This window comes from Pocillopora verrucosa, chromosome 4, assembly GCF_036669915.1.
Source record: "Pocillopora verrucosa isolate sample1 chromosome 4, ASM3666991v2, whole genome shotgun sequence".
NCBI classification, from domain to species: domain Eukaryota; kingdom Metazoa; phylum Cnidaria; class Anthozoa; order Scleractinia; family Pocilloporidae; genus Pocillopora; species Pocillopora verrucosa.
The window spans coordinates 20469366-20496629 of NC_089315.1; the positions used below are offsets into that span (position 1 = coordinate 20469366).

Here is a 27264-nt window from a genome sequence, read left to right on the forward strand (position 1 = left end):
TATGAAACCCGCGAATGTTGCGAAAGCTCGCGAAAGGATGACATCTAAAAACAGAAGACATATATGTTATTTGCCGGCTGGGAGGTCCGTATGGTGAAAAACTGTGACCGAGGTTGTGTTTTCTTCAAAATCAGTTAATGATCTAACGGAAAGTATTATTCACTCTCATCCACCATTCATTTATGTACGAAGATTTACCTCTGTTCATCAAGCAAACGGCGAGGAAAGTGTGAGTAAATTTAATTTTTTTATTTTGAAGTTGTGAGAGTTTGCTCGTTTGTTTGCTGTAATGGCGTGTTTAACTCTGATCTTTCCTTCACAAAAACTAAATTCGAACGGCACACTCCAACGAGACACAAGGGAATGTAATGCGGCCTTTTCTCAAAAAATTCCTTCAATTTCTGTTGTGCAATTTAAGGTACAAATGTCCAAATTGAACGGAATTGGAAAGACTCACCAGGAGCGTATATTTGTTGTAGAACTTAAATTAAAACTTCGCTCGCTCTTTCACTATGAACAAATTGCTCGAGAAAATTCAGATATTAAATGAATGAAAGTTCCATCTTTCAGTTTAACTGTAACCAAATACCTCACGTTTCAACTTTCTGGGTACTTTTTGTGAACGATTAAAATTAATTGCAGACGGTTTTTAGGCCGCTTGTCAACCAACGTAATGACATTATTGTTTATACAAATTCATTCTGAAACCAATATTTTTCTGTCAACCAAAGTGATTTGATAGAGAGAAAAGAGAGGATTCATAAGTTATTTATCGGCTTGAGGTAGTGACCGACGTGTTTGCTTAAAAATACTGTCCGGCCAGCCGGAAAACGAGGTATATTTATGAAAAATGACAACGAAAGTTGGGATGTACTCGGCGACTCACGAAAGCGTTACCGTGGCCCGTGGGCAGAGATAGGAAAATACTGACCGGGTAAAGAACCAATCAGATTGCAAGATTCGTTACCGTGCCCTCTAAAAAAACAATAAAACGTATGATTGGACACTAGAATAAATTAGAGATTGACTTCCTTGAGGAAAACCTTGAAAATTGTTCTGTTGAAAACCAATACTTCTTGGGTTAGTTCGACGGGAAAAGAGACGAGTTCGAGGATATGCTCGAAAGGTTTCTTCTTATTAGTTTCACATGCTTTGTAAAGGAGGCCTTGCACTCAAAGGAGTTAAATCACAAGAAGTTTTCGAAAAATGGTAGGCAGTTTCTTTTATTTTTAGCTGATTTGTTTGCCTTTATCAATTCGGTGTGGGACTTGTAGAGACTTGATCTTTGGCCGCAATTTTGTAAAAACTTGCGTAATGTTTCGGGAGTAAAAGTGTTAAAATATTTAAAAGTATTTCATATATAGGAAAGCCCTTGGAAAACACTCAAAGTGCGTAATCTAGTCTACCGAAATACTTTTTCAAATAATACATTTGCAGCGTCTCCCGTCTCTGAACACAATGGTGGTAATGTACCGATCCAATTTTTGGCAAACCGTTTACCATCGTAAGCAATGAAACTCGGCATTGCCTCCACGGACCAATAAAGGTGAGAATTCCTTTTGAAAACAGAGTTTGAAATATAATGAAACGTACCAGTAGTATTCGATTTTCACATAACCCGCGAAATTGTTGTAATTTTTTCCAGGTATTTTAGTGGAGGAATCCATCGAGCTTTTCGCATACTGAGGAAACAAAATCGGAAAGGTCATTTACATCCATTTAATTCAGAATTCCCCATAAACGTAGGGTGTGTACAATTCTTGAAATTCCCGTTCGTTTTTTCACGAGTTATCTGACGTTTCAGTGTTGACAAATTTTTCGTATTACGTAAGTAAAAAACATTGAACTTCTCTCAACGGACTCAATGCTGCAAGGAGAATCTCTCTCATAATTTAATTTTTTAAGAGACGACATCACCGTCTAAAATTCAAACGTTGCTGTTAGGCTTATTAGCGCATTGATAACCTAGTAAATAGCTCAAACATACTGAAAACATTTTCATTAGTTTTTGTATAACTTTATCTGTGAGCCACGTGTGAGTAAACAAAAACAGAGAAGTATAGTTTGATGGTTCGCTTTCATGAATCTAGGATTTTGGGAATCGCTATAAACTACGCGATCACGGATTTAGAAATATTTCTTCTCCTAATGATTGATACTGGAAGAAAATAGTAACGGTGTAATGCTATTTTATGTGCCCGTTATAAAAAAAATTTGAGCTCGCATTTAGCTTACAAGTAAAAATCCCATGAAAATTGTTCAAAATAAATATATCTCAGTGGTTATTTTATGACAACCACAAAATACTCAAGCAAAATCAAGAAACTGCCGCAGGACCTCAAAGCTCCTTCGTTAAGAACGATCTTTTTTTAATTTTTCGTGGGGAACAAGTGCTGAAGCTTACATGACATATTTCATATTTAACCGCTGTACTACAAACTTGTGTGTTCGACCCTCGACGAACGCCCTCGATATCCTCGATATGGCATCAGTTCCCAGTGTTCCTTCTCGATTCGTGGTCAAGTCTTAAGTGGTACTTCATGTAAGAAAGTAACAGTTTGCATGAGAGAGACAGAGAGCATGGCTGTAACTCTCGATTTTAGTCATTAAATGCATGAGAGACGACGAATTACTAATGACTTCATTAACAAAAAGTCGTTTTGCTGTCTTAGAGGTCAGCGATGATGACAGCGAAGGAGAACTCCAGGGGGTCAGTGATGAGGCACGAAGGAAATGCGATGACAGCAAAAATGCTAGAAAAACAAAGAAGAAATGCAAGAAGAAGAAAAGGAGCAGACAGAAAAGTAACGAGGTGGTCGAATTGTAATGAACTTATTTTTAAATCCTGTGGATTAAATTATAGCTTATATTGGAAAGTTTGCATTCGGAGCTAGACTAAGAAGAAATTAAATATAGAATAGCCTTCTGTCACAAGGACTAAGCTGAGGATCGTATCTCTGTAGAAAGAAGTTTGAATGTAACCTTATTTACGATGCAGATCTCCATATTTGTAGAAGTATGGAGCAATATAAAGATTTGTACGACATCGACATCTTTCTTAAGGGTACATTCAAATCAGCAAACCTCCCTGAGCCCTACCCTCAATTTATGATTTCTTTTATTTTAGTCATCTGAAACTGCTGTAATGAATAGGGTGGATTCAGGTGGTAAAGAAGCATCTGTACAAAGTGGAGATTGGGATGAATGGAAGCAAAAAGATGAACAGGTTTGATTTTCATGTCAGATATAATGTGATGTTGTTCCTAGAAAACAATATTTACCGTTTCTTTGAAAGACGAAATGACGTTTTTTTAGTTGAACAAACATTTTTCAACGTTTCTGTGCCATCTTCGGTTGCAAATGTTCCTTGTAGAATATGAAGCTTTCTTTACCATAGCAACATAAAATTACACAAAAAAATTATGTTTTAAAAATTCTTTAAATATTAAGTTAGGTCCACAACTGAAATTCTGAAATACTGGGAAGAAAAAAAATAGTAATAGTAGTAAAAGTAAGGTCAAGAACGGAAACTAGTAATAGCAGAAAGTCATCAACAAAAATTGAATAAAAGGAGATAAATGTAAATTCTACCATTTAATGTACAGTTAAAAATCATGCTTATCTTAACTAAAAATAGAGGAAACACAATAAATATATGTGTGTATTTATACATGCATGTACATACTTTGACAAATGGATCTTCAATGTCTGTTGCTACAAAATTAACTATTTCTGTGAGCATCTGGTGTAACCATTTAACTCCCAAGTTCTGATTTTTAATTGACCCCTCTAACCTCAATATATTTCCTTGAATTTAGTAGTTATAAGAATTTAGTGTTAAATAAGGATAATAGCTTCTACCTGATATCTTTGAGTATTCTTATTACCTGTTTGTTGGATAAATACATGTTATTTGCCGCCTGTATGGTGAAATACTGTGACTGAGGGCAGCATTTTCAAGACTGAGGTCACAGTTTTTCACCATATGGACTGACCCTTGAAGCCGATAAATAACATATGTAATTTTTTTTTTTTTAAATTAACAAAATTCTTTCTGGAAGTACCCGAATGATTTAGTGCTGTAAATATGGCAAGATCTTTCATAAACTGAACAATTTTTGAGCGACTGATCAGTAATTAAAATAGAGGTGATGCAAATTAAAGAGAGATGCTTGACTGAAACATTTTCATTTGCATAATGTAAAGGTGATTTAAAAGGCTTCAAAACAAACTTTGAAACATTATTTTTACAAGTGTCTGTCACGATCTGACATCTGTCAATTAGAGAGTGTGTAAGAAAAGAAAAAGCATATGTACACTTTTGAAAAACAATGAAACTAGTTTGGCAAGGACTGTTACAATATTGTTTTCTTCAAAAATAGACAATGATCTTCCAGAAAGTATTATTCACTCTCATCAACAATTAATTCATGTACGAAGATTTACCTCAGTTCATTAAGTAAACGGTGAGGGAAGTAATTGTAAATAAATTCAAATTTTTTATTTTGAGGTTGTGAGAGTTTGCTCGTTTCTTTACTGATATGGCATGTGTAAATCTGGTCTTCCTCCATAAAACCTAAATTCAAATGAGACACTCCAAGGAGACACAAGGGTATTTAATGCAGCCTTTTCTCATTGAATTCCTTCAGTTTCTGTTGTGCAATGTATGATACAAATATCTAAATTGAACAGACTTGGAGAAACTCACCAAGAGCATATATTTGATGCAGGACTGAAATTAAAACTTCACTCGCCCTTTCACTACAAATGAATTGTTTGAGAAAATTCAGATACTAAATGAATGAACCAAATGTAGCCAAATGCCTCACATTTTAACTTTCTAGGTACTTTTTGTGAACAATTAAAATTAATTGCAGATGGTTTTTAGGCCACTTGTCAACCAACGTTAGTAACACTATTGCTTATACAAATTCATTATGAAACCAATATTTTTTCTGTCAACCATAGAATTTGGGAGAGAGAAAAGAGAGGACTAATAAGTTATTTATTGGCTTGAGGTAGTGACCCACGTTGTTGCTCAAAAATACTGCCTAGCCGGAAAAACGAGATTTATTTATAAAGAATTGGCATTGAAAGTAGGGATGTACTCAGTGACTCAGGAAAGCGTTACCAACTTGCCCGTGGGCAGAGATAGGAAAATACTGACCAGGTAAAGAATTAATCAGATTGTAGGATTCGTTACCATGCCCTCTGAAAAAAAAAAATAATAAAGGAAAATACAGACTGCATAAAGAACCAGTCAGATTGCAGGATTTGTTACCATGCCCTCTGAAAAAAAAAATTGGATGATATTATAGGAGAACTTACATGTTAATCAGTCCTGGGTTAAAGTTAGGTGCATATTTTTAAGCCGTTAAAAAAGTTTTAAAATGTGTAGTCAACCTTGAATTCCAAAAATTTTTCATCTTCAGAGTCACCATAATAGCTACTGCAATGGTAAAATTCTAACATGTTAAGACCTGTTAAGCTTAGTGGCACTAAGCTTAACAGGAATATCACACCCCTTTGTTGCTTCTGTTGAGTATTGGGAAAACTTATGTCAAAAAAAGATTGAATGATGCAACCTAGGGTTTATTGCTGATTAAATAGCTGATTAAAGTACTTCATTTCCTCTTCAGTTTGTACTTGGTCAATTCCAAAGGGACCTAAAGGTATGCTGCAGTTTTCAATTTCTACATCTCTTTTTTATTAGTGTATGACAGCATGTTGGCTAAGCTGTTATCAAATGTACTGATGGATTTATTCAATAAAGTACCCTTTTTCCTCATCTATGCCAAAATGCTAGGCAAAACACACTGCTTTATGCACTGATCAATTCAAAACTTCAACATCCCCCCACCCTAGGCAACCCACAAGCATTTGACCATCATCTTTGCCTGAAGGATGGGGAATTTGAACCTTGCCTGGTTGGGGTGGGGAATTTGAACTGAAAGTGTCAAGTCTTTCCAGTGAAACGCAAGTGTTATATATTTGAATATAGAGTGGGTTAATTGTAAATAGATTTTACCTTTTGCAAAACAAAATTAATAGTGGCGTTTGAACACAATATTTTCCTTAGGGGTGACAATTTGAACAAACCAATTCTTAACATGCTAAAATACCTGGAAGGTTACCTTAAGGCAGGCTAATGTTGAAGATTAGAATTGATTGATGCATTGGGATGGAAATGTTTGATAACTCAAGGGCTGTACAGTGTTCAAGAGCCAAATTTGCTGTAGCACTTTAATGGCCAACATTCATGCAAATTTGATGGGAATTTGTGATGCATGGCTGTATGGTTTTCAAGGGGAGTTCAGTATGTACTTACTGTGCACACCATGCTGTCATATTGGCCCCTATTCTTGGAACATCTGTAGGAGATCATGCTTGGGGAGTTGTTTGTGTGATTAAGGTCATTTTTTAGTTGATCAATAATGGAAGTGATGCCTTGATTCTTTGCTTAATGTGAGATATTTTTGTACCTGAAATAGAAAATGACAAGAAATTGGTGTAAGTTTAGCAAAGACACCAAACATCCAATGGATACATTGAAATATAAAATTGCTGGCAACAGAATCTATTACTACCCATAGATATATTTGAACTGGTTGAATTTGATCCAGAGCATCCTTTTAGATTTGTGTTATTTGTGGTGTAGCTGAGTAGAAGTTACTCACTGAAGCTTTCTAAAGAGACATTTCTGTGAAAACCCAAGAACAGTGTTTGTCTATCACAAAATTTTGGGGTATGTGGAATAAAGTGCATCATGCCCAAAAATTCGCATGAGAAATACTGGAAGAATGAAAATTACTAAGCACCTATAGAGACCCTGAAGCAGCTGGTGGTTTAGATGGAGTTTGATAATTTGCTCAAACTCATAAACTTTCTATAGAAAAAGACAGACATCTATTAGAAATTGATCTAGAAGGCAAGGTACATTTTTCCAAATTACCCATATTGGTCTTCAGCATTGACCAATGATAGCCAACCTGGTAGAAATACAGTTGTTGGCCAAATACAACAAGGGAAACAGAGACCTGTTGAATGTAATCAAAGTCCTCTTCAATGTGCTTGGGCGGAACTTGTCAAAGCCAAACTGGTATTGTCTTTGAAAATGCAGACAGACATTGCAGAAGAGTTTTACAATAAGAGATTTCAAAGGTTGATGAAAGGCAGACATTGTTCACTTTCCTACCAAAGGGGCTCCAGCAGATCCAGTGTGGTGAAACAGTTCAATCACAATGTTTGTTGTATTTTCACAGCAGGTTTTTTTTTTAAAAAAAGATCCATAGAAAGTTACTTCCTCTTTACAAATTAAATTGTTCTAATATTGGCTGTCTTGAAGCAATGTTTGTCTGCCTGCATTTTATTTTGTAAGACTCACACAACTTTTTGAAATATGATGCCGAAAATGGACTAGTGTTGAGCTGTGATGCCAAATATTACAGTAGCAAGAATCATCTTTGAGAGAAAACACAGTTCAATAGATTCAGCATCAATGAAATGTGTACCCAATATCACCTTTTATATATGCCTTGCAAATTTTGGTCGTCAAAACTTAAAACCTGCTGTCCCTGAAAGTGACGGTTTGAAGGCCTGGTAGCTTTTTCCTCCTACAGGTTATATCATAAATAATGAATAATCTCTGAGACAGAAATACATTCATTAACAACCATTAACAATTTAATCTTCATCTACATGAAAATACCAGCAGGGTGCTAAATTAAACTTAAGATGATGTGTCCTCTCTTGATAGGAAGCTTTGGAAGCAAGTAAACAAGATGCTTGGCATGCTAAACAAAAGCAAGTAGGTGTACCCGACTTTATGTCAACTGGCTTATGAGATAATTGATTATCAAACATTTTTTGATGAAATTTTTTTGATAGCGGCAAAGCATGCAATCAAACACTGCATTTAGATTCAAAGACCCTGAAAATGAAGACATAAAAAAAATACCAATTTAGTTTCCTTATTTAAATAATCTTGTCATCATTTCTCACTGGAAAAATATAAAGCCAGTTTTTATTTTTATAGAAGTGATTAAGCATGCAATCAAAAACAGGTTTTATGTAAAAAAGGCCCAGAAAAAGAAGACCCTTATGAGAAGACCTGAAAAGGAAGAACCCCCTATTTTCAAAACAACATGCCGACTCTGAAAGAATTGCACCGCGTTCGCCCCCTATCAAGTTTGCCCCTACCTTATGCCGTGTTCGCCCCCACACTTTTCGAGTTCGACCCCATTAAGTCGAGTTCGCCCCTTGATTGAGTGATATCCAGATGAGTTGATTTGTAACGAAGGCACTACCAGAATGTGCTAAATGTCACGTCAGCGACGACCATTTTGAATTTTGGCAATTGCATGGAACCTGCTTGGGAACTGGGTTGACGGAATCAACTAAACACTCTGCGTAGGATCTGGGGTTACCAAAAATAACTGTATACACAGAACTTGTGATAAAGAGAACCACACGTAATCAAAACAACATTGCTTAACTTATTATTCAGACTGGAAAAGATGTAAAACAACCTGGGTTTATTTAACAAACACGAAATGTGTTGATCGTAACAGCCAGACTTGAGAAGATGCAAACCACGCTTTCATCATGACATCATTGCTTAAGTTGTTAGACTTGTACCTGTTTAGCTTTATTTATGAAATTAAGACTGAAGAATTTACAAAAGCACGATTTGATCATGCTTTTGATTATTTAAGACTTCTTAAGAGAATGCCTTGCACACTTCATTGTGTTTTTGGTCCTAGCAACCATACTTGAGAAGATGCAAACCATGCTTTTATCGCAACAGCATTGCTTAAGTTGTTAGACTTGTACCTCGTTTAGCTTTATTTATGAAATTAAGACTGAAGAATTTACGAAACCACGATTTGATCATGCTTTTGATTATTTAACACTTCTTGAGAGAATGCATTGCACACTTCATTGTGTTTTAAGGTCATAGCAACCAGACTTGAGAAAATGCAAACCAGGATCACAAACCACGCTTTCATCGCATTGTGTTAATCATAACAACCAGACTTGAAAAGATGCTATTAGCCCCATACTATTGTAAAACAAATCTGTTTTCCCAATGGCAATCTATTGTTTTTGTCATTGTTCTCTCAATCCAAGAACTGAATGCATAATGTAGTATGGGGCTGTGCGGAAATTTTACCAACAGAGGCAATGCCACAATGCGAAAAGAGAGGAAGGTTGACTAGGGTGAAATACTTCAACTTCTCCATTATCAATAAGTCTATCGCTTGCAATCGTTGAAAAACAGTTTTTTTAAAAACTTTAACATGGATTCCTGCATTGTCTGCGATCAAATCGTTGTTCTTGTCAAGAGGCCCTCCTTTGCGATGGATGTGAACGTTGGCAACACCGTACCTGCCAAACTGGCATCAGCCAGCAAGACTACTGTGGAGCAGCAGTTCTGGCAAATCAATCAATTGGCACTGTGAAGAGATGAGCCTTAAATCAATCTACACTTTGCTAGCTACAATGTCTTCCTCCAGTTTTTATTTGACATTGCTTCAGCTGGGTAAAGTCCCATTACAGTACCACCTTTAAAGATGAAAGCTGTTTAAGAATCGACAAGAAAAACAAGAATCCAACTGTAGTTCTCACATGATTCCCACTGCCTCTTAGTTTTAAGGGGATGACTGCAGAATTAAGAGAATACATGTAAAGCTGGTGTTTGAGTGCATGTGTTATTGCTCCCAGAAAGGTTTAAAGGGGAGGTGGATATTTCCAGCAAGAAACTGTATTGAGATCATGTTTAATAAAGAAAATAAAGGGGTCTTCGTTTTTGGGTCTTAGTTGTAGTTCATCTTTTTTTGGGTCTTAGGTCTTAAGGGGTCTTCATTTTCACCACAACCAATCTAGAATTGAAGGTCTTGGAACCAATCTAGAATTGAACAACCAATCTAGAATTGAAGGTATTTGGAACCAACATAATGACCAGCTCCCAGTTGGCTTTTTAGTTCAGTTGGTAGAGCACTGCACTGGTATTGCAGAGGTCATGGGTTCAAATCTCGTACAGGCCTGAATTTTTTTTTCAGGCCTTATTTTCACTACTGCTCAAGTAGTGTACATTACTGCAAGGATCACTTTCATTCACGATATTAGATAATGATAATAATAATAATATTAAAGTAAATGGATGGTTTGGGAATTTCCTGCATTCTTCTGGGATATGCAACCTATTATAGTCACAAAAAAGTTCAAATAATGGAAAGTATTGCAACATTTGTTAAAATACCTTGCAGGAATTGATGAAAACAATGACAATTAGCCATGAAGATGATGAGAGGAAGAAGGAAAAGCCTGTTGTGATGTCATTTAATGAGTTTCAACCCATGAGATCCACAACGGGGATAAATTCACCAAAGCTTGAAGAATCTTCCAAAACAGGACTTGATAATTTTCCTGCCTGGCCTAATGGTTTTTCTGTAGGTGCAAGGGGAAGTACAAGACATTCAAAAGGTCAGATTCAGAATTTTGTTAAGTTTAGCGTTGCTTGATAAAAATGTTTCTAACTTTAAAAGATATGGAGTACATATTTAGGTGGGCACTGTGCCCTATTGGAAATATGTACAGGAATGTGTCCTTGACAATTGCTGTAGAAGACTGCTTTGTTCTGTATAGATAGTATATGTATGTAGATTAGCCCTGGGCTGAAAGCAGAGCTCTCATTATGGAATTTTCACTATCCTTCATTTTATTAGAACCAACCACAGGCTGTTGAGGCATATAGCATGACACAACAGATATCAATTTGAATTCTGTTGATCACTCCATAACTCTGGGAGAAATTTCTACCTTTGTCTAAACCTTCCCAGACATATGAACAAAAGACAATAGCAAGATGTTGGAAACAAAACTAAATCTAACTAAAGGGGAGGCAGGGGATAATGCATTTAATCCAGGTTTAATGCATAAATTAATCAGACTACAGTGAGTGTCAGTGATTTTAGTTTCATTCCAAAACCTCATGGTATGACATGGTCATACCAGGAGGTAAAATGGGCAAAAAGCATTTTTTCACACAGGATTTTATCCAACTGTTAAACCCATTCAGCTTTCCGTTTAATTTTCCCATCTGTTGAATGCTTTCCTGAATTTTTTGAAAACATTTGTTCCCTGTGGTTCATATATAATTTATATATATATATATAAATATATATATATATATATATTATATATATATGTTGTGATAGGGGAAAAAAACAGAGAGACTATACTTTCATCCCTACAAGCCTGTTTCATGATTGCTCACTCATCAGGATTTTTTGTTAAGAATTTTAGTACCATTGTTTATATGCTTTATAAATTTACATAAAAATAATACTTCAATTGTTATGCAGTAAGGTTTTGTTTCTGTGACAGCATGAGAACACAAGCTCATTACATTTATTGAGTGATAATAATTCAGGTCAGCAAAGGCAGAGGTTGCATCTTTTGTTTGCACTGTTGTAGGGCAATCTTCATTAAAGGATGCGCCGTGAAATATAGTGGTTAATATTATTTTCTTTAAGGGTCCAGATATGCTTGCTGAGTTCGGTAGAGTTTCTGAGTTTTGTGTGTCAGAATGATGCAGTGTGGTTTCAGTATCTAGTCTTGAATGCGTTTGTTGTGGTTGTTTTTTATCTGTTTAGTGTTATTCATGCAGCTGTAACTGATTTTGATTGTGTTAAGATTAATGATTTTTCTAAGTTTGTGGTCTTTTGGGAAGTGCTTGTCTATTAGGGCAAGGAAGCTGTGTCTGATATTGTTGCTTACATTTTTGCTGTATGGGGGGTTGTACCAGAGAATGTTGTTCCACAGCATCAGTGATCAAGTGGTTTAAAGCCATTAAAAATAAGAAACACCACAGTTTTATTTGTTTTAACATAGAAGAATTCTACCTCTCCATCAGCCAGTACCTCCTGAACAGAGCACTCAACTTTGCCTCAGCCTACAATAACATCACTGACAACAAAAGAAACATCATAACACATGCAAAACAATTAATCCTTGTGCACAAACAACAACCCTGGCAAAATATGGGCGATACAACATTTGACGTCACAATGGGCAGCTATGATGGTGCTGAAACATGTAAGCTAGAAGGAAATTTCCTCCTTTCCCAACTGCAGAACCTCAACATTAACACTGGACTTTACAGAGACAATGGACTGGCCATTTCAAACACCACACCAAGAGACACAGAAAACATCAAAAAAGAAATATGCTGCATCTTTAACCACAATAGACTATGGATCACCATTGAAGCCAACAAATAGACCATCAATTTCTTAGACATCACTTTCAACCTGAACAAAAACACCTACCAGCCCTTCAAAAAGCCTAACACCAAACTACAATACATCCACTGCAAGAGCAACCACCCACCAACCACCACAAAGAACATACCCACCAGCATCAACAAAAGACTGTCATCCCTTTAATCTGACAAAGCATCCTTCAACCAAGCTACTCCGCCATACCAAAAAGCACTCTACGAATGTGGATACCAGTACACTCTACACTACAAACCACCCATGACTAACAACCAAAAATACAGACAATGAAACAACATTCTCTGGTACAACCCCCCATTCAGCAAAAATGTCAGTACCAATATCGGACACAGATTCCTTGCCCTAGTGAACAAGCACTTTCCGAAAGACCAGAAACAAAAATCTTTAATCATAACAAAATCAAGATCAGTTACAGCTGCATGAATAACATTAAACAGATCATAGACAACCACAACAAACGCATTCCAAATTCATCCAAACACATCAGTGTTACCATAGATAACACCAACACAAAAGACACCAAAACTTGCAACTGCTGACAGAAGAACACATGCCCACTTAACAGAAACTGCTGCCAATCATCTCTAATTTACCAAGTCACTGTCACAAGCAAGGACAACAGCACCACTGAAACATACATCGAACTTACAGAAAATGACTTCAAGACTAGGTACAGAAACCATACCGCATCATTCCAACACACAAAACTCAGAAACTCTAGCAAGCATGTCTGGACCCTTAAAGACATTAACATTAACCACTATATTTCATGGAGCACCCTTTCATCAAGATCATCTTACAACAGCGCAAACAAAAGATGCAACCTCTGCCTTAAAGAAAAATTACTTATCATTTGTTTATCTGAATTATCATCACTCAATAAAGGTAATGAGCTCATGTCCTCATGCCACCACAGAAACAAAACATAGGATACTGTAGAACTGTAAATCTTTAAAAAAGTATAATTTCTCAGAAACGAATTTGAAAATTAGAAAACAGTTCTTTTCTAGCATTAAGTAAGTGCAAATTATAAATGATTCCAGCAGGATACCAATGTTGAAAAAGTCTCACTTTTTTCAAAAGTTTAGAGCCTTCTGTGCCAGATTTGCAGCCATGTACCTCAGGTTTGTTTTGCAGATGAATAACAGCAATTGTTTGCCAATAAGTGGTGACGTAGTGAAGTCTATGAAATTCCATGAAACTATGGAAAATAATGGTTTTGGATGCAGTGATGCAAATAGTTTTATAACATAGCACGTAAATTTGTCTAATCAAATTCAATTGTGTGAGCGTACTTCATATTCCTATTGTGCACGCTCATGATGTCAGCAAACAAATCCCTCAAGAATTTTGTATTCAATCAGACAATACAGTTCATTTACACGCATGAATTCACCTGTCAGTTTTTTGACCAATCTAAGACAAGATCATTTACAGCATGGTGAAATGTTTTCCTGAAACAAAATTATCAACATGCTGAAGAGTAGCAGAGGGAATATTAACCCTTCTACAACATTCAAACCATTGGGTTGAAAATGTTATAAAACAATTGGTTCATACATCAGCGTGCGTTCATCGAGATATGAAGCACGCAGGAAGTTTGGAGAGCACGAAAGATGCGTAAGAGTTGCTCTAGGCATAGCCAAGAGCAATTCTAGCTTCTTGAGTGCTCTCCAAACTTCCCAAGTGCTTCATATCTTGATGAATGCACAGCTGACATATGAACCAATTGTTAATTTGCTAATAACTTTTTTTAATCACCAGGCAAAGGAACCTGTTTTACCTTTCATTGCTATTGTTGATGGTAAAAAAGCAAAAATTCATTAAGGGTTGCTATTTTTAAGGGCTTTTACTCCTTTTGGATGGTTATTGATTTTGTAGATAAACATTCTTTATTTTCTCTTTTCTCTAATTAGGAATTGCTCTTAATGAAGTGCAGGTATGTGACAATAAAGAGCCTTCATTTTTGTTGGGAAAGAAAAAAAATTAAAATGTGAGAGTATTATTTATTATTTCCCAAATAAGAAATTTGCTTAGGGTTAGGGTTAGGGTTTAGGGTTAGGGTTAGGGTTAGGGTTAGGGTTAGGGTTTAGGGTTAGGGTTAGGGTTAGGGTTTTGATTCTGATAGCTCATATCACTTTGATCTATAGAATTACAGTCAACTCGCCGATGGACCAACTCGCCGACGCCAACTCGCCGACGTATAAAATCAAGTAGAGACGTCGGCGAGTTGGTCGTCAATCCAATTCAACTTATTAGAAGTTAAACATTCAGAAAATTAAACGATATTTAGTAAAAAAACACTGGTGAACATTGGTGAACATCAAACAGAAGCTTAAACATTGGTGAACATTGGTGAACATCACCAATGACTAGAACAGCTTAAGGCGCGAACGAGTTATTGTGCGACAACAACACCATAAAGACTCATCATGTCAATCGCTCAGATTTTTTAAGAAAACATGTTCACCAATTTTCACTGATGTTTAAGCTTCTGTTTGATGTTCACCAATGTTCACCAGTGTTTTTTATGTTTAACTTCTAATAAGTTGTATTGGATTGACGACCAACTCGCTGACGTCTCTACTCGATTTTATATGTCGGCGAGTTGGCGTCGGCGAGTTGGTCCGTCGGCAAGTTGACTGGTTACCGATCTATATACCCCTGGTCTCTCGGTCTCCAACTCTCTTGCTCCTCACATTCAAATTTGCACAAATTGACTAAGTTTATAGAAGTTGTCTTGCTGTTTACCAAATTTACTCCTTTTTTGACCCAGTTTCACATGCAGTCACAAACAATAAGAAGGTCTGAGGTTCAATTCCTCATGGGGACTCAAAACTTTTTCTTTGTCCCACGCTTTTGACAAGATGAAAAAACATCTTTTCACAATGAGGAAGTTACTTCTATTTTTCTCATAGGCAATAACAAGATGAAAATCAAAATTTATAAGCTTATACTTCTTAATTTCCTAGACCATGATGCATTCAACTGCATACTGCTTATCTCATTTAGGCAATAAGGTTTTCTGGGTATGCATCACTTTATGTTAGTAATATTTCAAATTCATTCCTTTTGCGTCTCAATAAATATAATGCTACAAATTGAGTAACCCTTTTATTACTGAACAAATAGGATTGCATGCATGCAGTAATAGGAAGTGATGTATACTGCCAATCAGTTGGTGAAAGTGTTCGTGTATATGTTTGTGACCTCAAATTCTCACTGTTTCAGTAATTTTTCTAAATAAAGCCACCCACAGTTACTGTTTGATAAATTACTGTGTTAAGAACAACAGTCCCATATGTAAACATGAAAAACCATTTCCTCAACTAGGCCTCCTGACACAAATAAAACACAATAATTATTGTGTGTGAAGTTTATTAAGAATACAAACCAAGAGTAAGAAAAAGCCAATGATATGCCTAATAAACTTCTCTGCCACCCTATAACATCATACAAAATCACCCAGGGTGGGAGGGTGGGTGGGAAGAAAAACAAAACAGTACAAAATCTCTGGTGTACGCTTGAAGTGAAAACTGATGCAAAATGAAACACTGAATTCCTAGTGCCTGATATAAGAGGGTGTGTGTTTCACAACTAATCCCTTTGGACACATGCTTGTCCAAAGGGGGTAAATTTAGTCCTATAGATGTGTATTTTAGCATTAGTGTCAGTTATTTTTCAGTCTAAGATTTAGTTATTAATCAAATCAAAGGTTAAGAGCGACAATGAGAAGAATGATAAACCTGAGAAGTCAGCCTTACTCTCAAACAGATCCAATAATGGAGGTAGAATTCCAGACCACTCTACGCAAATGTTAACAGAAAAAGTGAGTAGCTTGTTTAAAATATTGCAAAGATTAGTACACCTTTGAGTCTTATTATTTGCATATATAGGCAAGGAATGTTGTCCATGAATTAGCACCAATTTTTATATTCTTTGTTCACATGAACAAATAAGTAAACAAAGAAGAGAAAGAGAGAGAGATAAAAACAAGTGACCAGTGTGATATAGAATATTGAATTAAATCCTATAATAATTTACTTGAAAATCAGAGGTTTTGATTCGGAAAGTAAGTTAACTTATAATCTTATTTTAAACTTTAGGGTGTTAAGAAACTCTTACCTTTGATCCAGGTAGATTTTGTATTCTGTGGAATTTCCCTTACAAAAAGATTAGTACCTCAGCAAGCTGAATATAAAATGTTGAGAATGAAAAGCTGATCTCTTAACTATCATGGAAGCCAATCACTAGCTGTGTGTATTGTACAGTATTTGTATTCTTAACAAAAGCTGAAACTGCATTTGTCTGTCTGGTCTTCAAAATTCTTAAAGAAGGCCATGAATGATGCATCTGGCAAACCTTTCACACAATACACCCATTTTCTACCTAATGTAAAATTGTTTGCTTACAGATAATAAGAAGCACTTTTTCATTTAACAGGTGGTGCAATTCTATTCTTAATGAGAAGGATTACTTAAATTTGTATTCTGCTATAGCTAAAATTGTTTTGAAGAATTTAGATAGATAATATTCTGTTATATATACTCCACAAAGTTTATCTCATTTAACTCTTTAGTGGTCAATGACAAATGCTAATGGTTTATAGAGTGTTAATTTTCATTAGCTTAGAATTAAACTTTGAAAAGTAAACAAACAATTCTAACTTCTACACCTAATCATAAAGCATTAAAGTTGGTTTGTGTGTAATAATTATTCTATTAAAGAAAACAAAAAATGTGGGAATTCATGGTTTTTTGGCAGGTCAGAGTGAAAAAATCCCTCTCTTTTGCTGCATTTTTACTGATTCCTTACCTTAATGCCTCCATTTTCCTTCTTTTGCTTTAGTTAATCTGTATTATGTTATAATATACTGGGAATTTATGTAATGGCCTTTGTGTACCGGTATATGAAATTGGTATTTTTGTTCTTTCAATGTTAGAAACTACTCCCAGCTGCCCATGAAGACCAGTTACATGCAGAAATGGTTCACATTAAAGAAAAGCTTTTCAAATCAAATCTTGAACTCAGTGAGCTTAAGAAAATGAGGACTGAACATATCACAATGATTGAAGATCTAAAAGTAAGTATAGCAAATTTCTGCACTTGAATTTATTGGTTTTAATGTTTTGATTGATGTCTGACTATGTGCAACACCACCTTGATCATGGTGATATTGCTATCAAACTTGTATATAGTAAAGTTTCCCAAAGATCTGTAGCAATCTACATGTTCCCACAGAATAGGCGGTTCTGCTGCACAGTGAATATTAACGTGAATAACAAGCAAATACCAGGAAAAGATAGTGCTTAAAATCTCAATGAGATAGTTGAAAATGTTTGAAGAAGGCAACATTCAGTTGTTCAGTGGACAAATTTTTTAAGAGTTAATAAATGGATGGAGTCGTGATCGTGTTACCAAAATGGCAAATGAAGTTATTAAGGTGGCTCACATTGGGTGACCCCATTATTTTAAAAAAATAACTGTGTATATTTCCAAAAAATTAAGGGAGGAAACAGAAAAGTGTTAAAACTATGATCTTTTGAGGAGCCACCTGGCTAAGGGGCAAACCTGTAGTCATGCCATCTACTGTGTACCACTGACTTGGAAAAAAATAAATACCAGAATGTAATAAAAAATTTAGAGGTAAACTGTTCCATAGTTCAGGAGCATCCACAGTAAGGGATCTTGCTCCATATGATTTAAGGTTATAATAAACGCATTTTAAAAGAGGGCCAAATGATGACCACAGGCTTCTTGTAGGGATCTGGGGGAAACTTAGTCTTAAATATGACTTGGAGATTCATCATGCAAGGCTTTGAAGGTTGGCAAGAATATTTTGAATTTAATGCACTTAGCAATGGGTAGCCAGTGGAGTTGAAAGAAGATCAACATTACATTACATATGTGGTCATATTTTTGAGAGTCAGATATTATATGTATGTGATCATATTTTCAAGAGTCAGATACTACATGAGTAGCAACTTTTTGAATATATTGGAGCATCTTAAGAACATACTGTGGAACACCAAATAGAAGAGTGTGACAGTGGTCAAGTTTATTAGAACCAAATGAGTGAATACAGCAGAAAAAATACAAAATTGAACCAAGAACAGAGCCTTGCAGAACACCAATTTCTAGTTCATGAGTTAGGGGGCTTTTCTTGATCAATTACAATGGCAAGCTTCTAGTTCAATCTTCTTAGCAAAATATTATAGTTACAATGAAGCACTAAGATGGCATTCTTAAGTGTCAATAATGAGAGATATATGTTTAAATACCACTTGTCTTTTGAAACTGCTGTAATTTGTTGATTATATGTATAATGAGACTTAAACATAAACTTGAAATCAGTTTTATTTTTCCTGATACCTATAGCTAAAGCAGAACAGAATAATAATACAGAACAGGAAAAATTTAAGATTGATCCAAATGACCGAGTGTAATAAAGGACCAAATCTGGTTTCCAGTCTTGCAACAAGTACACAAAGAGCCCATACTGGTTTAAATACCACTTTCCATTCAGAATAACTGAACTGAAAACTAATAGAGATTTAATACAAAGAGTGGAATTTCTTTGCTTGTCCATAAACACTGTCAGGTTCAATTATATAATGGCAGCACTTCTTTCTGTGCAGAGACAGATTTTACTTTGTTTGTAGAAATGTTGTATGTTCCTCCTTAAATGTTCAACCCTTGAAAGAGATGTAAGACTTGCTGAAGGGATTGTTGACTTCCTTTTTAACCTCCACTAAGAATGCACACAGAACTTTATCAGGCTTTTTTGCACTTCTGAATTTACAATCTCTTTTTTTTTGTACTCAAAAACTTTTGACCAAAGCAATGTCCATGTTAGCTTTACTCATTGCATCTTGATAAAATCTTCTAAGAGTAAAGCAAGAGGAACATAGCAGGAAGCCAAAGTCATGTTTTTGAAACAGAAAGCTTGAGTGGGTACTGATTTGAACACTGCACTTTTCAGATGCCATTTGAGTGCTTTGCTCTGATTGGCTCAGTGATTCTACTCTGGGTGGTGGTTGGTTAATATACTTTTGATATGTTAAGATTGCAATACTCAAAGCTGATTGGACATATCTCTTTTTCAGATGTGAAAATGTAGCACATACAGAATTTTATTTGCATGGTTTCTTGCCTAAAATTCTCACTCTAAATAGTGGTAATTGAACTCAGTGGAGTGCAGTTTGGTCTGAAATCATGTGCGTGATTTCAAAATCAAAGTAGTGGGTAGCACTAATTTGATTTGAAAACACAAGTATGATTTTAGCCCAAAATTGCACTACTTAAAGTTCAATTACCACTTTATTACATCCATTTTGAAATCGCACAATTCAGTCACTCAGATAAAGGATTTTGTAGTCTGTGCAAATGTGTTGTTGATCCGATAGTGAGCTGGTTTGTAGAAAGTTTCAATTCTTTTTTTTTCATTTTCGTACAGTTTGATTGGTTTCTTCAAACAATCGATTGTGGCATTTTATTTAAGTGTCCTCATTGGCTGGGAAAAAGATGTAATTTAGAGCAAAACATGGTGCTTTCCTTGAATAAATTGCACCATTGAGAGCAAGTCAGATTACAAGGATTACTAGTGATTTTAAAATGAATGTAATAAATATAATAAGAGCTTGTTTTACTTCTGCCCTTCAAGGTTTCTACTCATCAAGTTATCTCCATGGGCATACACTGGCCTCTTTCTGGCTGGTACTTGAGCTTGTTCTGATAATGTGTCCTTTCGAGCAAATTGACTGCAATGGCTAAAAATAAGTAGTTACAGAGCTTGGTTTATTTTAATAGTAGTAGTAATAATGATGATGATGGTAATAATAATAATAGTAATAATGATAATTGCCCCCGCAGGGTTTTTGGCCCCAGAGGGCCAAAAACCCGAGGAGGCACCTTAGGACTCCCCGCGTAATATAGAGGAAGACTTGAGAAGAGGGAATGTGAGTATTTTCGGTAGATCATAACCAGAAAAAATCTCGATTTGATCGCTTGCACGGCCGCAAGGTATCAACGTTTTTCCCGCAAATGGTCATGGGCTGCCAGTAAAAAGACACGCGCGCGAGGACTTTTAGGATCGGCGTCTTTGACACGAGATTTGTCCTAGTATAGAGGAAGACTGGAGAAGAGAGAATGTAGGTGTTTTCGGTTGATCGTAACCAAAAAAAATCTCGATTTGATCGCTTGCACGGCCGCAAGGTATCAACGTTTTTCCCGCAAATGGTCATAACTACACAACTGTAAACAACAAGCCCAACTATTGTTAAGTGCCTTTACGAGCGCGCCAAACGTCTCGTAACTAAACCCTCTGTCATCTCCGAGGAGAAAAAACATCTTTCATCTGTTCTGGTTTCTAATATCTATATCTATATCACACGTGACATCGTGAGATAAACGAATTAAAATTCAAAAGTTGTCTTGGTTCTAACTTGTTTGCAATGTTCGATAGCAACTAATTTAGACATGACTCAATCTGGGGGCGAACTCGACTCATCGCCTGAAGAAGACTAGCAGTATGCAGTCGAAACGTCGCGATCTACATCACACGTGACTACATCGTGAGACAAACGAAAAACTTAGCTTTTATAATTATAACATTTATAATAAAATGATTATAACAATGAAAGTGGTTATATTATTATGATAATTATATTGATGATGTTTGGTGTTAATTCATGATAAACTTTTTAATATTCCGGATACTTAGTCCATTTTGATGTATGTGTTTTTAGAATGAATTGCTTCAAGTGAAAAAGAGAAATAAGCAATTGTGTTTCATCCTCAGCCAAGCAGAAAGTAAGTAAAGTCCTTTAAATATTTTGTTATTAATATGGCTGCTAGTTACTAATTTTACAAATGACAAGTTTATGAGAATATTCTGATCTTAACTAGCTCATGTAGCTGAAGAATAGAAAAATGAACTCCACAAGTATTGCAAGGAGGCTGTCTAACTGTCATCATCAATGACAATTTTTGGAGGATTAGGGGTGATCTCTTTTTAAAGCATGTGATAAATCAAACCCGTAGGGCTTCCTCTGCTGCAAACTGCATGTGATTAACGAATAAGGGGGTTAAGTTTCTATAGAAACTGTGGTGCTGCCTCGGTGGGGGGCAAAACAAGATGGTTTGGTTTTATCACCTGAGTCGATAATGTAAATTGGCCACCGTTAAGAGTTTCAAAGCTGACGTTTCGAGCGTTAGCCCTTCGTCAGAGTGATCGAATGGCGAAGGGCTAACGCTCGAACGTCGGCTGTAAATCTCTTTATCAACTCAGTTGATGAAAGCAAAATGTCTTAGCATATGATTGGTTTGGATGTCTATACGGCCCCTACAACAAGAGTCTTAACTGTTATTAAAAAGGTAACTGGTCAAGTTTGCCCGAGAGTCATCTCGCCCGAAGTCATATCGCCCGAAACCTGAGTCATGTTGCCCGAAATTTTTTGCTATGTTGCCCGAAAAAAGAAAGTCAAGTCGCCCAAAGAAACAAATACTAAAAAGATCAGAATTTCAGACTGTAAATAGGCAATAAAGTTGAGAATTTTTTTATCACCAAAGCGCTCTTTGTTACCGACAACACTATGAAGATTCTTAAAGCGTTCTTCGTTCCTAACAACAAAGGGAAACGTTGAAATAGGCAATGAAGTTGATAAATTTTTATCACTAAAGCACTCTTCGTTTCCGATAACAAAATGAAGATTCTAAAAGCGTCGTTCGTTCCTAACAACGAAGGGAAACGTTGTTCGTTTCTAACAACAAAATGAAGCGTTGTTCGTTTAGTATGTAATCGTTCCCTACTCACGGACGTTTCGTAAGCTTGAGAAACTTTATCTTGATTTCTAAGAATACCATGAAGACTTTGACTACACAGAAATCGATCGTATGGTCGGAATTGAAATATGTTCGAGTTACGACTCTAAAAGCGTTGTTCGTTTCTTACAACAATGGGAAGCTAACCAAACCACACTACATCGCCAGGGCAGCTAACAAGGTGTGCCAGCGTCTCAGGCCGGAGGATCGCGAATACCTCGATTTTGTATTGGACGACGACGCCCTACCAGAGAATTTCCTTGCTTCTGACATCGAAATCAGAAACAAACATCACCTGGTGTTTGCCGTTGAAGCTCAGCTTGAACTCCAGGCAAAAGCCAAAACATGGTACATCGACGACACCTTTAAACTCGTACGACGTTCTTTTACTCAACTGTTAACAATAAATGCCTTTGTTAGATCTGGCGAAAGTTGCAAGCAAGTATCTCTGATCTACGTGCTAATGTCGTCTCGAAAAAAGAAAGACTACATGAAGGCGAGTTTTTGACATATATGTCTCTATGACTAAGTATTCTAGCGTGTAGTTGACATGTTCTGAATGCAACTTCCAAATTGTTTTTTTTTTTTTTCTTCAACAAAATAACAAAACCTACTGAGTGTACGTCGATCAAAAGTGACGTTACCTTTTATTGTACAGGTCCTGGGAGTAATTGTCTCTAAACTACTGAGAGACCCATCTGTTCAAAAAGTCGTCCTTGACTTTGAAAAAGCTATGTGGTCCGCGACAAGAGAGGTTCTGTCCGGAGTCCAGATAACCGGGTGCGCTTTTCATTGGAGGCAATGTGATTGACGAATAAGGGGTTAAGTTTCTAAAGAAACTGTGGTGCCTATTCATATCCAAAACGAAACAGAATCTAGACGGAAAAGACATTACCAAGATGTAAATTGTCTTATCAAAACCGGTAAATACTATTTTTTTGTTTAGGTTCAAGACCATGATCTCGGTGTGCCGTACAGCAGCGATGACTGTATCTACCATTACATCACGGCCCTTATGGTTCTGCCGTACCTGCCGCACCAGGAAATTTCAGGAATTTTCCAAAGACTGAACTCCGTGCGACCACCCAAGCCCTTCAAGACCTAGTAAATTTTATGTCGACGCAGTGGATTAAAAGCTCTACATTTTCCCCCAGTTCTTGGAGCGTCTACGGACAGCCTGTGCGTACGAACAATGATATTGAGGTCTGGCAAAACGCATTAAACAGACGCGCTTGTAGTCGAGTTCAACTACCTTTCTACCTACTTATTCAGCTATTGCGTAGAGAATCGGCGGTATGTACAGTGCAAGTGCGTATCGTATTTATAGAGAATTTAAAGGCTTGAAATTGAAGTTCAGTGACATTTCACTATTTGTATGTTACTCGCTTGACTTTTTACTTGCATGTCGAACGCGACAGTCGACATCCGTTTACCCGGGTTTTTTTATTTGTTTGTTATTGTTAAGAAGCTCACAAATCGACACAACAGGACTTTATTTGTATGTCACTCGCTTGACTTTTTACTAACCTTTCACACGCGACAATTGACATCTGTCTATCAGGGTTTTAAACGACCGAGTACGAATCGACAGAGTGCGAAACGTCCTTGCGCTGCATTTTGTTTTAATGGAAGCGGACAACGCTTCCCTTTGTTGTAAGAAAACGAACAACGCTTTTAGAATCGTTCCTCAAACATATTTGATCCTGACCATATGATCGATTTCTGTGTAGTCAAAGTCTTCATGGCTTTGTTAGAAACCAAGAAAAAGTTTCTCAAGCTTTCGAAAGGTCCGTGAGTAAGAAACGAGTACATAATAAACAAACAACGCTCCATTTTGTTGTTAGAAACGAACGTTTTTTTAGAGTCGTTACTCAAACCTATTTCAATTCTGATCATACAATCGATTTGTGTGTAGTCAAAGTCTTCATGGTATTAGAAACCAAGATAAAGTTTCTCAACGCCACATTTTGTTGTTGGAAACGAACAACGTTTCCCTTTCTTGTTAGAAACGGGCGACTTGACTTTTTTTTCGGGCGACGTCACTAAAATTTCGGGCAACATGACTCAGGTTTCGGGCGACATGACTATGGCCGAGATGACTCTCGGGTGACTTGACTGTAAACCATTCAACTATACGCTCAATCTCTCTCAATTTGAAAACGAAACTGGGCATTGTTTGATTTCACTTTTAACTTGTGCTCGTTGCTTTAAACAAGACCGTACACTTCTTTATGGTCCAGAATTTTTAAGGTTAATCCAGAAACTCCAGAGACAGGCTAAATCAATTGATAATGGTAATAGGACTGAGTGGAGTCCAATTCGGACTAATCACTTGTATGATTACAGACGGAATTGGACGACCTGAAGTCTTATTACCAATGAAACACTGACGAAATTTGAAAAAGGAAGTAGACATCGGTTCTACGTTCATAAAGAAAACATCAGTTAACTCGGCGGACTGCGCGACAGCAGCGCGCGCACATAATAAGCACTGTCCACTTACACAGGCATGACTTGTCAACTCTCCTATCAAACTGTCCAATTAGAAGCATTGCGCATACACTGTCCATTAGTACTCAAATCGGGATGGTGATAACCAATCACGTTCAAGAATTTTGTTGTAGTTTTGATTAGATGGGAATCTACAGACTGGTGCAATACATTTACAAGTAATTAAAATATTATGTCCAATTGTATTATGGATTGTTTTGTAAACGATAGTCTACATTTGGCGCAAAGATATGCTCTGATATTTGTCCTCGGACTTTATCTGTTCCGAGAGCAAAGCTCGTGGAAAACTGTAACGGGAATAGATGATGTTCAAGGACAATTTTAGTTCATATTTTGAGCAATGTCGATAGCGTCATGTTTTGTAAAGAGAATAAGAAAGATGGTAAGTTTTGAGCTCGGTAAAGAAATAGAGAGGAAGAAGAGCATCCTCGCATTATGCAGGACGCTTGTCATATGTAAACTTTGTAACGAGCTCTGCTCACCATAGAGTCTCTGTGGCTCAGTGGAAGAGCATCGGAGCGCGGAATCCGAAGGAGTGAGGTTCGATTCCTCATGGGGACTCAGAATTTTTCTTTGTCTCACGCTCGTGACAAGACGAACAAACTTCTTTCTCTATCTGTGCATATATTCGCTCAAAATAGAGGCTATTGTCTTTATTATCCTTCAAATATTTACTGTATGCAGCGTGGGACGTTTTCTTTTGAGGATTCTGTGGTACGACTTAATTAAAGAAAAAAGACGTCCCTTCTTCTGTAACAGCCAGAAAACTCTGTCTCATCGTGCTTTAAATTTGAAACGAAGACCTATCGTAATGGACGTAAGGTTTGAAAATTGAGGAATATCGCTTGAGTGATATTCGAGAATATGACTCAGTTTTAGCTGGAGGATATTCGGTCACGTGCTGCGTTGAAACCAATCGCGCACGGGCAAAAATATTTGATGGATCATAACACTGGATACTCCCCAGATTTAGCTTGGGCATATTCGGCCACGGGAACGAGCAAAAATAATTGATGGATTATAATTTTAAATATCTCTAGTGAAAGAAAAGTCTGAGTTGCTGACTGAAATTGAAGAATTGAATGAAGTGAAAGAACAGGTACAAGACTAAGTAAGACGCTTTGCTTTTTTAGAACCACAACATTTTTTGGACAGTGAGAGTGGGCGGTTATTCGGGGCTGGGCGGGTATTAACCATTCATTATTTTTAGAAAGCTATAAATTTATTTCGAAAATAACAAAATGTGATAATGTTCCATAGACGGTCAACTTTAAGAATATAACCCATTAAAGAAATCATAATGATTATTACATGGCAAGGCAGTCCATTGGTAAATCCGGGATTTTGCCACACGAACCGTTTCCACGGAAACGGTCATAAGCCGTGTATTTTTGTTCGCGAAAGCCGGGCAATTCAAAAGAAAGAGGTTTGGTCCATGTGCCATATTATAAACTACTTGTTAGCCTCGTCTGCTCGAGCCTTACTGGGGAGTATTAGTTCATTTTTTTGTTGTTGTTGTTCTTTGTTATTTCATTTTTTTCGTTTTTTGTTTTTTGTTTTGTTTTGGGTGGAGGGACGTTTAATTGAAGTTGAGCACTGAATTGTAAAAATACGGTAAATCTGATATTGAAATAAAAAACTTTACATATATGATGAAAACATGAAAAACAATGTAACTTTAAATGACGTTAGTGATATGTTATCCAGTCACGTCATGAGTAGCCTGGGAGCAGTCCCACGTTATTACCGCTGCAGGACGCACGCATGTTTTTTCCGCCCGCTGAAAGATCTGAGATGAGTCGGGGAGAGGTTTGCCGGAAATTAGTGCTAAAGACCTCGTACTTTCCCGCGGGCGAAGAAAGGCTTGCGCCAAAGCTAGGGTGTATGTAGAACAGCATTTAACGACTGCATTCTCTCTTATGCCTTTAAGGTGTTAAACACCAACAAAGACACAAAACAACAGTAATTCAGAATAAATTGTTATGAGTGGTCTTGTGCCTTCTAAAGAAAATTGTAATTTTCCGATTGATTTTGGCATGTGAAGCCGCGTGAAAACTAAAATACCTATCAAACGTTTGTTTCATTTTATTGATATAAGTTTATCTTGGTAGGTGGTGCAGTTACATGCTGAATTAGAACAAGAGAGATCTAAGAATTCTGCTTTGAAAAGTGAAATAGCGAAGGTGAGGGTTAAATCGTTGATTTTAAGTAAATCTTTATTTGGTTCCGCTGTAAAGAGATCAATTCCTCACTATTTTTCAAGTATTGTATATAATTTATCAGAGCATCTGATATTTAGAATTTGAGACTTTACGTCACATTTTCTTGAAGAATTCCCAGTAAGCGGTGGCTTTTTTGTTCTGGTATGTGACTTATGGTTTTGCCCAATCCCTATTATTGAAACTTATTGCTCCTTTATTTTTCCAGCCCGTATGGGGAAGACAAAGGCATGGTTCATGTTCCTGACGGCCCCGAATGATGTTCATGTGAAAAGAAAGTTCAGAGTTGTTATTTTTGTTCTAATTACTAAACAATAGGTGCGTACCAGGTAATTAGGAACTTGCAGTTCCATCGTAAAGGAAAAGCATCTCTTGAAAGAAAAATAAAAGAAAGTCATTTTGCTTCAAAA

The 27264-nt window shown here is 36.5% G+C and overlaps 1 protein-coding gene across 9 annotated transcripts; it reads left to right on the top strand.

Moving 5' to 3' along the window:
• Positions 1 to 76: 76 nt before the first annotated feature.
• Positions 77 to 27264, top strand: LOC131773170 (G kinase-anchoring protein 1). Of its 9 annotated transcripts, XR_009339321.2 has the most exons (14): positions 77 to 229; positions 1438 to 1546; positions 2673 to 2812; positions 3128 to 3226; positions 5640 to 5672; positions 7757 to 7807; positions 10269 to 10485; positions 13391 to 13426; positions 14219 to 14241; positions 16018 to 16131; positions 17245 to 17385; positions 21050 to 21113; positions 22293 to 22620; positions 23071 to 23340. XR_009339321.2 is itself a non-coding variant. In XM_059089161.2 (13 exons), exons 1-13 carry the CDS (start codon positions 2615 to 2617, stop codon positions 27099 to 27101), a joined length of 1146 nt encoding a protein of 381 aa, XP_058945144.2. In that variant the 5' UTR covers positions 2550 to 2614; the 3' UTR covers positions 27102 to 27264. The 9 variants fall into 9 exon arrangements, 3 of the variants coding, with proteins under 3 accessions (XP_058945144.2, XP_066020833.1, XP_066020832.1); XR_009339320.2 differs by lacking the exons at positions 77 to 229; positions 1438 to 1546 and adding an exon at positions 2457 to 2542; XR_009339318.2 differs by lacking the exons at positions 77 to 229; positions 1438 to 1546; positions 22293 to 22620; positions 23071 to 23340 and adding exons at positions 25676 to 25746; positions 26747 to 26818; positions 27063 to 27264 and having other exon boundaries at positions 2550 to 2812.